This window comes from Triticum dicoccoides, chromosome 4B (genome assembly GCF_002162155.2).
Source record: "Triticum dicoccoides isolate Atlit2015 ecotype Zavitan chromosome 4B, WEW_v2.0, whole genome shotgun sequence".
Classification (NCBI taxonomy): domain Eukaryota; kingdom Viridiplantae; phylum Streptophyta; class Magnoliopsida; order Poales; family Poaceae; genus Triticum; species Triticum dicoccoides.
Window position 1 is genome coordinate 27,489,778 of NC_041387.1, and position 14,045 is coordinate 27,503,822.

The 14,045-nt window shown below is 43.5% G+C and overlaps 1 protein-coding gene across 1 annotated transcript; it reads right to left on the reverse strand.

Moving 5' to 3' along the window:
* Positions 1 to 8,081: 8,081 nt before the first annotated feature.
* On the reverse strand, positions 8,082 to 10,014 carry LOC119293270 (UDP-glycosyltransferase 91C1-like). Its single transcript, XM_037571795.1, has 2 exons — positions 9,579 to 10,014; positions 8,082 to 9,212 (listed from the first exon to the last, which is right to left on the reverse strand). The coding sequence occupies exons 1-2, from the start codon at positions 10,005 to 10,007 to the stop codon at positions 8,256 to 8,258; spliced, it is 1,386 nt and encodes a 461-aa protein (XP_037427692.1). The 5' UTR covers positions 10,008 to 10,014; the 3' UTR covers positions 8,082 to 8,255.
* Positions 10,015 to 14,045: the final 4,031 nt, after the last annotated feature.

The following is a 14,045-nucleotide window of genomic DNA, read 5'->3' on the forward strand; positions in this document are numbered from 1 at the left end:
TTGCACCATCCCGGTACACCGCCGAAGGCATTCATATAGAGTCATATTTTGTTCTAAGTTTCGAGTTGTAATCCTTATGTTGTAATCAATAGAAGTGTGATGATCATCATTGTTAGAGCATTGCCCAAAAAGAAAAAAAAGAAAAAAAAGAAAGGCCAAAAAAGGGAAGGCCCAAAAAAAGAAAAAAGAAGAAGAAAAAAGGGCAATGCTACTATATCTTTTTCCACACTTGTGCTTCAAAGTAGCACCTTGTCCTTCATGTAATGAGTCTCATATATTGTGCTTCAAAGTAGCACCTTGTTCTTCATGTAGTGAATCTCATAAGTTGTCTTTTTATACTAGTGGGAAATTTTCATTATAGAACTTGGCTTGTATATTCCTACGATGGGCTTCCTCAAATGCCCTAGGTCTTCATGAGCAAGCGAGTTGGATGCACACCCACTAGTTTTCTTTTGTTGAGCATTCATAGCTCTAGTGCATCCGTTGCATGGCAATCCCTACTCCTATGTTGACATCAATTGATGGGCATCTCCATAGCCCGTTGATTAGCCTCGTCAATGTGAGACTTTCTCCTTTTTTGTCTTCTCCATACAATCCCCATCATCATATTCTATTCCACCCATAGTGCTATATCCATGGCTCACGGTCATGTATTGCGTGAAGGTTGAAAAAGTTTGAGATTATTTAAGTGTAAAACAATTGCTTGGCTTGTCATCGGGGGTATAGAAGTTGGGAACATCTTTGTGTGACGAAAATGAAGCATAGCCTAACTATATGATTTTGTAGGGATGAACTTTCTTTTGCCATGCTATTTTGAGAAGACATGATTGCTTTGATTAGTATGCTTGAAGTATTATTATTTTTGTGTCAATATGAACTTTTGTCTTGAATCTTTCGGATCTGAATATTCGTATCACAATTAAGAAGATTTACATTGAAATTATGCCAAAGTATCACTCCGCATAAAAAATTCTCTTTTTATCATTTACCTACTCGAGGACGAGCAGGAATTAAGCTTGGGGATGCCTGATACGTCTCCAATGTATCTATAATTTTTGATTGCTCCATGCTACTTTATCTACTGTTTTGGACTATATTGGGCTTTATTTTCCATTTTTATATTATTTTTGGGACTAACCTATTAACCGGAGGCCCAACCCAGAATTGCTGTTTTTGCCTATTTCAATGTTTCGAAGAAACGGAATATCAAACGGAGTCCAAACGGAATGAAACCTTCGGGAACGTGATTTTCTCACCGAACTTGATCCAGGAGACTTGGACCCTACTCCAAGAAGTGCCAGAGGCGGTCATGAGGGTGGAGGGCGCGCCCCCTACCTTGTGGGCCCCCTGCTGCTCCACCGACGTACTCCTTCCTCCTATATATACCTACGTATCCCCAAACGACCGGAAGAGGAGCCAAAAACATAATTCCACCGCCGTAACCTTCTGTATCCACGAGATCCCATCTTGGGGCCTGTTCCGGAGCTCCGCCGGAGGGGGCATCCACCACGGAGGGCTTCTACATCAACACCATAGCCCCTCCGATAAAGTGTGAGTAGTCTACTTCAGACCTTCGGGTCCATAGCTAGTAGCTAGATGGCTTGTTCTCTCTTTTTGGATCTCAATACAATGTTCTCGCCCTCTCTCGTGGAGATCTATTCGATGTAATCTTCTTTTTGCGGTGTGTTTGTTGAGACCGATGAATTGCGGGTTTATGATCCAGTATTATCTATGGAAAATATTTGAATCTTCTCTGAATTCTTTTATGTATGATTGAGTTATCTTTGCAAGTCTCTTCGAATTATCCTTTTTGGTTTGGCCAACTAGATTGGTAGTTCTTGCAATGGGAGAAGTGCTTAGCTTTGGGTTCAATCTTGCGGTGTCCTTACCCAGTGACAGAAAGGGTTGCAAGGCACGTATTGTATTGTTGCCATCGAGGATAACAAGATGGGGTTTTTATCATATTGCATGAATTTATCCCTCTACATCATGTCATCTTGCTTAAGATGTTACTCTGTTTTTAACTTAATACTCTAGATGCATGCTGGATAGCGGTCGATGAGTGGAGTAATAGTAGTAGACGCAGAATCGTTTCGATCTACTTGTCTCGGACGTGATGCCTATATACATGATCATTATCTAGATATGCTCACAACTATGCTCAATTCTGCCAATTGCTCAACAGTAATTTGTTCACCCACCGTAGAATATCTATGCTCTTGAGAGAAGCCACTAGTGAAACATATGGCCCCCGGGTCTATTCTCATCATATCAATCTCTATCACTTTATTTACTTGCTTTGTTTTTACTTTGCCTTTTACTTTTCACTTTGCATCTATCTATAAAAAATACCAAAAATATTATTTATCATCTCTATCAGATCTCACTCTCGTAAGTGACCGTGAAGGGATTGCCAACCCCTAATCGCGTTGGTTGCGAGTAGCTATCGTTTTGTGTAGGTACGAGGGACTTGTGCGTGGTCTCCTACTGGATTGATATCTTGGTTCTCAAAAACTGAGGGAAATAGTTACGCTACTTTGCTGCATCATCCTCTCCTCTTTGGGGAAATCCAACGCAGTGCTCAAGAAGTAGCATTGCCTATTTCACCCACTGATATAATAACTCATCATGATCATAAAATCATATGATGAGACTACTGTATAATAGTTGTACAACTACATCACCAATATGCTGCAGAAAACAATACATAAAAGTTAGCAATAGCGCGGGTATGCACGTAGCAGCAATGTGCTTTTATCAGCAACGCACTCTGGAGAGAGGCGCGTGTTTTATTAAGAATGCTACTACTACGTAAAGTCAATTAGCAGTAGCGCGGGTAGACCAACACCGCGCTACTGATAGCCCTTTGAGCCGCGCTACTGCTAGGCCTTTCCCTAGTAGTGATAGACCAAACGTCTGCGTCCGATGTGTTAATTGTTGTGTGCAGCGGCTCAAACAAATGGTACGAAAAGTTATGGCAAAGCAACAACTTTTTAGTTTTTTTAATCATGCAAAATAAAGATACAATCAAGCATCAATATCATATAGACACTTGACATACAGTCATAACAAAGCAAAGCCTGGCATCTAGGCAAACATAGCAGCAAAGCATCCAGCTATAGGCAAAGGCATAGCCTCCAAGCATCTTAGCCATAACAAGGCAAAGCTAAATTAGTGCTAAATCACTCTATAGCTCGCCATTAGCGACAAAATCCATTTCTAGCGAAACACGCATAGCTATAGGGTGACGCCCCTCCAAACGATGCGACCAACTATTCGAAACTTTGAATCTAAATTATCAGAGATGTATGGTTTGTTTGTATTTTCTTCAAGAATGACCCAAATCTTTGTTGACTCAAACAGGGTTACATCTGCATGAATGAGAAAGATGTGGCAATACACTACGGAACCTAGTGTAGTAAGAAAGAAGTGTTCCTTTATCTGGCTTATATATTAGATAAAGAGAACATAGGGTACACACATGTAAGAGCCCACCCTAGGCAAAAACAAGGACCGCCATGACCTTATGCACATCATGTTTACAATGAATGATCTAGACCCCTCCATGCTTTGAGGCCAACTCTCGAATCAAAAGTTCGGACATTAGATTAACCCAAAACTATCAAGAATCAGGTCATGTGAGCCCGATGGCATTGAGCAACACCAACACTGATTCAGGAGACATATCAATTTATGTAGGATCGAGCATGGTGCATGCAAGGAGTTTGAAGACAGAGTTTTTAGCTCCAGGTTTGTTTCTTTTTTTGGTTGTTTTCATCTCCCGGCAAGAAGCTGGGCATTCAAGGCGATTAAGGGGATCCCTTAGCGTTCCTACCCGCCCTTGGTGTTGTTGGTGACAATTTAGGGTTCCCTTGCACTACGGTGTGGAGGTGAAACCGTTCTTAGGCCTTCCGATCTATGAAGGTAAATGATTGTGTTAGGATTTGTAGAAGGAAACAAGTTGATGATACCTGCATCTAACAAAAGAATAAAAGTTTGATCTAGCAATCGATGATATGGAGGAAAAATATGAGGATCTAAAAATTCTAGCAATATGCTCCACATTCAGGCTATAAGTTTGCGTGGAGGTCAGCCTAGAAGCACATGAGAGGATTGTCATTTTGATCAAGTGGTGAGAAAATGTTGTTGAAGGTTTTGAGGCTCAGCAAGATGTTAGAGGGTGATGAAAGGGGCGCCATGGGCAGTGGGGAGTCTAGCATCATTTTTTTTTCTTTCCTGTTGCATCTTTCTCGTTTTGGAGAAGCCATGGTAAATTATTATTGCGCCCTATTCTTTCTTCCATGATTTTTCTTACACTTATTTATTCATCGCACATAATGTGGATATTTGGTTGATGCAATGTACATAAAATATGTGTGATATTAGATTCAAGGGGGATACAGATTCATGAAGAATGCCACTATTTCAGATTATATATGAGAAAAGAATTAGGTACTATACAATTTATGTGAAATTTCAAATTTCAAAAAGGTTACCCTATATTTTTTAAACAGTACAAACGCAAGCGCTCATATACGCGCATACACTCACCCCTATTAAACGCACACACGCACACCCTACCTTTATGAGCACCTCCAAAAACTGAGCTGGCATATCATCTTGAAATTTACGAAGTCACCGTAGGCACCTTGTCATCGACGAGAACGTCTCCTCCCACTGAATGTGCATCGCCGGAAATCCTAAAACCCTGATGGGCTGATGATACCACTGTCCCTCTAACCATCCAACCACAGGTTGGTTCACCGCTACCCTATATCTTTCTTGCAGGGAAGGTTATCATATCTACTAGATCATTGATGGCGCGCGTTGCCGCACCCGTCCATTTTGACGGTAGAATGATAGGAATTGTCATTATGTATAGAGGCAAAAGCTAAAGAAACCAAAATGTGAAGTATACCGAAACTAAGATATGCTGAAATAAGATGTTCCAAGCAGGTTTCCCTTTTTTCTTTTGATATGAGAGGCACTCCAATCAGTAGTAAGTAGAAAACGAAAGGAGAAAATACGTTTTGTTCACAGTAAGAATAATTGAAAATGCCCAGCAAATGAACTCTTTTGTTTCAGCTTATATATATGATGACATACTTACTAAATATCTCCATAAGCCTACCTCTAGATCACCCGTTCAAAGTACGAGCAACTTCTCCATCCAATAACATTTGTAGTTGATATTATAATCAATAGATCGCTTTTCGGTTACAATGCGAAGAGGAGGATTCTCCATAGTTTGTAGTATTTAGCAGTTACCATCAAATGAAAAAAATTAGAAGGCTGCATAAAATGTGCACATGACTCTAAAACATGTTGTGATTTGGAGAGAGGCATGTGCTGCAAAGCCTGAATATTAGGATATATTCATGTGAAAGGATCCTAGATTTTTGTACTCAACACTATTGATTCCAAAATCCTTTTTTGTAATTATTCAGCCTGCATCAATAATAACAATATTATTTTCAGGTTAGATTGATAAACAAAATACAAAGAGTATCGAAAGAAAATGGATAACAATTATTTGTTATCACCTACCTTTCAGAGCTTGAGCGCCGGTTGCTGATCAGCCTTCACATACTGTTACTTCCAATGTGGAGAACATGAAAAACAAAATAATTGCAATTAAGTGAGATGTTGGTAGGTTGCAAAATTATAGAGCTAAGAAATCTAGCAATCATATCGATGCTCGAATGCCAGAAAACTTTTCTTTGGTAATCATACATGAAATTGGATCACATGGTTTAGAGAGAGATAATCTCCCTGACGACGATGGTGTCATGGTGATATATATGGTAACATGAATTTAAGATGTTGATAAGAATCTCATATATTGTGCAACATAATTGACTAATTCCAGCATATATATATACATTGTTTGCTTTTTATTGTCAGAAAAAAATCCATTGGTTTTCTTTTAGTCTCTTAATGTGCAGAAGAGGGGAACAGAAATGCAGGAAATCAGAAAACGGAAATACAAAAGGTGGATGAGAAACACTACCTAGAGATCAAATTATTATATTTGGATTGCAAAGTAATGAATCCAGCATCACGTATTTGCACTGGAATTAAGTTGCTCCTCATACGCTGGAATCAAGTCATTGTTCTGTTGGTACCTTATCACCCAATTGAAAGTGAAGAGATGGTATAGAAGGATGTTGTTTGACTTAAGAATGTCTAATGAATTTATGTTTATATAAAATACATGATTGACTTCAGATTTATAACATCAATATATTGCATTTATAACAGATTTGCAACCTGTCAAGTGGATGATTCAAAAGCTTTCTCCATGGTCACTCAGGATTTTCTTCTCTGAAAGCATATGAAGTACAAATTTGCTGTGCCACATATTAGTTCATGCAAATGAAAACCAAGAGAAGTCAACTCACATGGATGGTGTCCGGTTTTAGGAGTTTGTTGGAGATCTGGCCAAGCGACGCAATATGATACACCATGACAAGGCATTTCTGAAGCAAACAACATTTCAAATTTTGCCTGGTCAGAAAAATGGAAAATAAACTAACATATAAGAACAAGACGATTCACAAAAAATTATGATAAAGAAAATCTCTATTGTTGTATTTTTAATTATGAGAAAAGGTGCTATAGCCCACCTTAAAAAGAAGTGAAAGGGATCACAAAGTATAAAAATGGAATCAACAAAGTAATGAGCATATATAGGAATTTAATTTGGATTGAAGGGGTTTCAAATGGCATAGCATGAGAAGCAAATGGTCTGATGGATACAAATCCTAACCAAGAACAGATTGTTGAAATCCTGCAAAAGTAAATGGGAAAATAAATTTTGAAGGCACCAAACATATCTTATAGGAGGTGACAGAGTGAAAGATAAGGACACTTTAAACTGGGACATGTACATACGAATATGAAACCTGTAGCGATCACGGCCTGAAGAAATAATTTGGAGTCATCACCTTACTTTCATACAAGTAATTATTGAATCGGGATCTGAGTTAAACCTCAAAAATATTTAGAGAGTTGGATCAATAGATCTAATTTCCTTGTACTAATATATTTAGTACTACTAACAAGTATAGAATCTAGGTAGACGCAGATTAATCTGGGGATTTTGGCTCAACACACAAAATAGCAATTTAGGTTCCATAATATCTAATAATGTATAAAGAGAGGCAAAGATACTGGAAGGGAAAGAAATCACCAATCGGCAGTCCATGCCAGAGCCGTTCCGCTGTGGTCGCAAACTCAAGCTCCACTGCTCCAGTGTGCTGCATCCAGCTGCATGACTCCGGCCACAACCTGCAATATCCAAGAACAACAGACCAAAATCAGAGGCGAAGTTGGAATTTAGGCCATTGATCGACGTGCAAATTAGATGAATAGCACGAGGGCAGAGGAGAGGGCTTCAGGATCTAGCAGTCGACATCCATCCGTCGTCGTTGGCGGCGTCCCGCCCCTGTTACCTCTGGAATGCGAGCAGCGGGGTCGAGGAAATGTGGTTGGTCAGGCCCAATTTCACAGAAAGCTCCGGAAATTGTCACTGGAGCAGGGTCCCATCATCACGCATGCCACTTGATCTTGATACCAAAACGAGACGACGCGAGCGCACAAGCGGAGGCGGCAGTGTGGGATTTAGACACGGCACAAAAGCCGCAACGCTGATCCGCTATGATTAGGGTTAGAGAGAGAGAGAGAGAGAGAGAGAGAGAGAGATTTGGCGCTACAGATCTCACCTGGAAGGGGGGCACTTCACCGCTGCCGCCGCCCGAGCGTGATTAGGATTGGGGAGGTGTTGCGACGGAGAGAGGGAGAGGGGGGAGGCAGAAGTCAAAAAGAAGGAGAGGAGGGCGGCGTCGAGCGAAGGGAGATGGGGCTTCTGAAGGCCCAATTAACCACGGGCCTCCAATTTTGCCTCGGGAGCAGCTGCCTAATCGGTTGCGATAAATACTGTGCTCAGAATTTAATCAGACGGCCAGAAATGTCTAAAAGAGCACATTCAATGGCTGAAAACACTGATGGCATGAGAGGGCTGAAATAGTGCGCGGTTGTAATGTATCTAAATGGTTTTACTCTACCTAGTATAAGCTTCCTGTAGAGTAAAAAACCGTTTGCTTACGATATACTAAAAACCGGCTGCTTACTAGCTAGTAACCTTATTAGGTTGTCCATGATCTGGCATGAACCAGTCAACTAGAAAGTTACCACTAGACCAAATTTCACACGAATAAAATCACATGTATCATGTGGAAAAACTAAAAACGCTTTCATGCCTTGTAGGATCTGAGCCCCTGAATAAACCCGTCGATGCACCTCTCATGGCATGCGCCGTCGGCCACGATCTCCTGCATCTTCTTGGCGTTGGCCGTGAAGACCCTCCTGCCGTCTTCCTCCATGGCGACGGCCCGCACCGTCGCGGCGACGTCTTCCCGGCTGAACGATCCGTCGCCTTCGTTTCTCGTCACCTGCATCCCGACCTTCCTCCCTTCCATGAGCCGAGCGTTGGGCCCCTGGTCGCTGGAGATGGGCAGCATGATCAGCGGGTGCCCGAACAACAGCCCTTCGATGGTCGAGTTCCACCCGCAATGCGTCAGGAACGCGGCCACAGCGCCGTGCGCCAGCACGCTGATCTGAGGAACCCACCCGGTGACCACGAGGCCGCGGCCACGCGTGCGCTCCTCGAACCCCGGAGGGAGGACAACCGCGTCCGGCACGCCGGGCGGCTTCCGCAAAGCCCAGAGGAAGCTCGCCCCGGAGAGCTCCAGTCCGAGGGCCAGCTCGTGCACCTGCTCTGCGCGCAGCGGCACCTCGCTCCCCAGCGCAACGTAGACCACCGACTTGGCCGGTTGCGCATCGAGCCAGCGCACGGTGGCGTCGTCCTTGCTGACGCCACGGCCTCCCTCAGGCGAGGGTGAGAGGAGGCCGAGAGTGACGACCGGCTTGCCCGCGAGTGTGGTGAGGGCAGCGACGCTCTCGGGCTCCCACTCGGCGCAACTCCGGATGGCCACGAGATTGCTCCGCATGAGCGTCAGGAAGTAGCGCTCGGCGACCGTCATCCCCGACGCGTTCTGGGTAATCATCAATTTTCTCCTCTCCGTCTCGAAGCTTGGCGCTTCTGCTGTCGATCGCTCTTTTCCGATGGCTGCCGCGGCCTGCTCGGACACCCCTGTGGCCCAGGCGGCGATCACGGTTGCGGCTCCCAGGAGAAGCATCATACATGGAACCTATAGCAAATCACAATATTACACGTTGATATACTCCCTCTGTCCTATAATGTAGTGCATATATATTTTTTCCATAAGTCAAACTTTACAAACCTTAACCATGTATAGAGAGAAACATATTTAGATTTAGAATACAAAATGTATATCATCGAATACATGGTGAGTTAAATATTCATATTGTATATGTTTTACATTATAGATATAGACGGTTCATTGTAAAAAATATATAGATATAGACGGTTTTCTTCATAAACTTGGTCAACGTTTGCTAAGTTTGATTTTTAGAAAATCTATATGCACTACGTTATAGTAGAACGGAGAGAGCATATGGAATTTAAGCAACGGAGGAAAAAGGCTTCGTCGAACCTTATATTCGACGGCGGACGCGGCGGCCCAGTGGTGGAAGGTGTCGACGATGAGCCAGTCCGGCCTCCTGCCAGCTCCCTCAGCGCACGCGGCGCGCAGGAACTCGGCGAAGGGCGCGGCGAGGCCGTCGAAGGCCTTCCGGAGGAGCTCGAACTTGTCGTGCGGGACGTCGTTCGTCGACTCGGCGCCCTCCGGGAGGCCGTCGACGCGCGGGAGCGGCAGCGCCACGAAGTCGACGAGCGGCGCCACGGCAGGCCGGACCGGAGGGAGGCGCGCGATGTTGCGCGGCGTGGAGACGAAGGACACGCGGTGGCCCCGCGACGCCAGGCGCTCGGCGATGTCGAGGCACGGCAGCAGGTGGCCGAAGGCGAGCCACGGGCAAATCACCACGCGTAGCGGCGAGGGGGAGGAGGAGCCGTCGTCGTCCATGGCGATAGCAGAAGCACAACTCAGGAGGCGAGTAGATAGGATTTTCTTGTAGTATATTGCTCTATATATATAGTTGGATCGTGGGAGTCCATCCTCGACGCAATACATACACAACTGTAAAGTAGTACTACACGTGACCCCCCAGACGTACGTCATGGATGACATTGTTGTCATTGTCCAGCCAACCTCACCTTGGGATCACTTGTCCAATACAAAATTAAACAACAATCTAGTATTTCCTAGACAGGCAAACAAGTCTGAATGAATACAAGATAAAGCTGGCGGTAGGGCTTGTATAAGTTGTTTTAAACGCAGCAGTTGGTATGGAGCTGGAGTTGAGGGATCCTAGGGAGCCAAATGGCGCGACTTGTTGATTAAGTAACAACTTTGCTAAAACACATCTAGAAGTACCATAAGTATTGCACATCTAACTCCTAAGTCGTTGATCTTACGTGGAGATTCGTGTGGATATTTTTTTTTCTTATGCTCGATTGAGTCATGTAGATGTGCAATAAGGGCATCTACAACGCCGGCATGTAAATTTCTCTGGTATATGTCCGTTTTTATGTCCGAACGTGGTCCGTGGACATGATACAGGAGAGAGCAATCCAACGCTAATTGCAAAGTATCCGGCTAGGAGAAGGAAAAAATAAGTGGGAATCATGCATGTGTCGGAATATTTGTGGGTTGGGAGGAGAGAGAAGAGGGGAGGCCATGCATGTGCGGATGAGAGAAGAGAGAGAAGAGATGGACCATGCATGTGATTGATCAATTGCATGTCCGAACTCCGGCAAAGCTACCCTACTTTTGTCTCCAAAATACCGGAATTTGGACGTCCGGACAGCTTCGTAGACTGATACAGGTCCCCATTGGATCACTGACGGAGCTACATTGTAGAAAAAAGGGCCATGGCCCGCCCAAGTTTTGATGCAACAGGCTGGGCTAAGGGTAAATGTGGGTCATAATTATCATAAATATTGGGCTTCTCTTCAGACTGGCCCGCCCATGCTTTTGAGAGTAGCTCCGCCACTGCATTGGATTGTACAAATAAACAAATGTGTCCGGCCGGACATACACCGGTGTTTTGCAGGTCTCCCTCGGAGATGTCCTAACTACCCCTAAAAAAAGATGTGCAATAACTAGGAAAGATCTAAATGTGCCCTAAACAAACCCCAGTTTTGGTAAAAACACATCTAGATGTGCCATAAGTACTGCACATTTAAGCCCTATGTCATTAATTTTATGCAGAGATTAGTGTGAGTATTTTCTTTCAGAATGACTAATTCACATCTAGATGATATTTAAGGATGTCACATCTAAGTCCATGGCCGTCAAATTGTTTGTCTTTAAGGGCTTATTTGGGGCTGTTCCGCTTTATCGAAATTAGTTTCAGTCCACGAAATCACTTTGAAACAGTTTTATACATGAGTTGTAGCACTATCAAAGAAAATGTTTGCCTTCCATCTAGCTCCAGCTTTAAAAAATGGTCAATTTGATGGAAATGATCTGTTTGATTGGATGAGGGGGGAGAAACGAAGGGGTATCCATATACTGATGGCGGTGGTGGGTAATTTTTTCCAACTCCAGCTTCTAGAGTTTTTTGAAACACCCCCTAAAGAGTTTCATAAAAAATGTAAGACATTTTTTAAAACTACACTGGTGTCATAAAACATCTTACATTATGGAACGAAGGGAGTAGGAGTTATATCCCGAATTCTATTTTTTCCGGAACGGCATATCATAAAGTTATTCCGTTTGGTTATATTTTCTGGAGCGAAGCTGAATTTTAAGGAGCCAGACATAAACTCGCGCAAAGCGATTGTTCCTCGAGCGCTAGTGCACGTCGCGTTGACGTGCCCGTCTGCATGTGTCTTCCACACGAGATTGGGGCAGGCCTTGTGTTTGTGGGCCTTTTTCTTGTCTCGTGCTGGTCTGCATCGCTCGATGTGTTTATGGGCTTTTTCAGTTCGTCTCAGTTGTGGGCTTCCGTACTAGGAATTTCTCAAAAAAAAAAAAAAAAGATGTACCGTGGTAGGAGAACAGTCAGAGAGACTTGTCCCTATTTTTTCCTCTCGAGAGGTGAGGGGGCAGTGCAAAAATGGTAGACATACAAACAAATACATGAGTTTACAAATTTTTTCTATCTATTAACCAATCACAAACTTGCTCTCACCCCCCCCCCCTTCCCCCATGATTTTCAGGGAGATGGGCCGCCTCCCCCTATTGACCAATCAAGTTAACCCTCTTTGTGAAACCCTGTAACCCATTTGTACATGTGGCATTACTGGGGGAGTGTCCATTCATTTTTCCCACATTTCTAAAAACATATCATTTTACTACAGTTCTTCACGTGATGAGTGGGTTGGAAGTGAGAAGGGAGGAGTGGAAGTAAGTGATTTTCGGCTCCCATTTTTCTTTATTTTTTTCTTTTATTTGTATTTTCTCCTTTTTTCATTTCTTTTTCCTTATTTTTATTTGTTTTAAATTTATGATTTTTTTGCTATGTTATTTATTCGCTTTAAATGTCATGCAAATCTTGGTCGCAAGTCGTTTTGTCGCGCATGTCCCATGTCGCGTTGTGTTCTAAGTTAACAATGTCATATTTAACTCATATACCGTTAGATGTACGCAGTGGCCGATTCAGGAATTGAACTTAGCCGGGGCGGAACATTTGAGGTACAAAATTTTTGATTGACAATGCAAGTCCGCCGAACCAAATCTCATAAAATTCAAATATGAAGCTAGATGCACTCAAAAATTAACATAACCAATGATTTAGAACAGTTCAAGATTCTCGACAACTAGAAGATGTAACCACCAAAGATCACAAAATCTAACATGAACGTCATAGAGAACTACTAACATGGATTCCCATTGCTTGGATCATTCATTCCATGGCCCAAAATGTCTAGCTCCATGACTAATAGATTCCTAGAGCAGGTGAACAAGTTGGATATCAATATATGCCTTAGAACAAGTGTTGGAGCTGGACTACCTACAGAAATTGAAGATCAACATCAGAAGGAAATGGATTGGAGTTGGTCTACCTGCTGATTGCGCTTGGAGTTGGGCTACGTACAGAAATTGAAGATCAACATTAGAAGAGAATAGATTGGAGTTGGACTACTTGCTGATTGCGCTTGCCGATTTTGCAAACTGTAGCTGCGCGTTTGCACGAGCTCGATGCTCTGCTGCCGCTGCCTCCTCCCGAGACATCTTCTTTTGGCTCGCCCATCCGTGACGGCGGATCTGGACCAGGTGCCTGGCGGCCGGCGGTCAGTCCGCTGCCGAGGCGGAGCTCTGTGGCGGCCGGGCTAGCAGATTGGGGCTATGGGCTGCTACTGAGCTTGTGTGCGACCGCGCAGTACAAAATGAATCATATTTTCCGCATACGGGATTTCGGCTACCCGGGACGGCCGACCATAGTCGCCCCTACCGTGGCGCCGCCACTAGATGTACGTGCTTCCGAGTCGTGCTTCTTGTCGTTGTGTCGTGTCTTCTATTCGTCAGTGCTGAAATAGTGATGCCCGATATGACTTTTTTGTGGGCCGTTTTGCTGTTTTGTGTATAGAGTTTTTTGTGGGTTATAACTTTTTTCGGAAGGCTACATGTCATTTGATTCTCTGTTTTTGTTCATTTTGGTTCGACTGGGTAGCTAGAGAAGATATTTTTTTCCTTTTGGATTTGCTAAATCTCATCTTCGTGATGTCTCATCTAACTCTATAACCGATCGATTTGTTTGCTTTAGTGGTTCGCACAAACTCGATCATGCGCGTCCATGCCAGCTCCTATTTTTCGTCATGCGTCCTTTTTGCCCCATTTTGTTTTGCGTTGGCTTGTTCTTGCGTTTCTTTTCATATGAGCCCATATATGCTTTTGTTTGAGGGGCGCAGCTCATTTCCCTCTTGTTCGTTTTCGCTGTGCGTTTTAGCATGGTGGACAATTTTTAGAGCCCACCCTTCACTTGCAAATGGCCTCGTAGTTGTCCCAGTTGTAAGTCCACCTTGATTTGCAATGGGCATGTATTTTGTTTTTCAT

Excerpts from the sequence above, each read along its gene's own strand:
- LOC119293270 (XM_037571795.1), bottom strand. The coding sequence starts at position 10,007 with ATGGACGACGACGGCTCCTCCTCCCCCTCGCCGCTACGCGTGGTGATT. Across the intron at positions 9,213-9,578 it reads CGTCCGCCGTCGAATATAAG|GTTCCATGTATGATGCTTCT; the intron begins GTTCGACGAAGC and ends GATTTGCTATAG.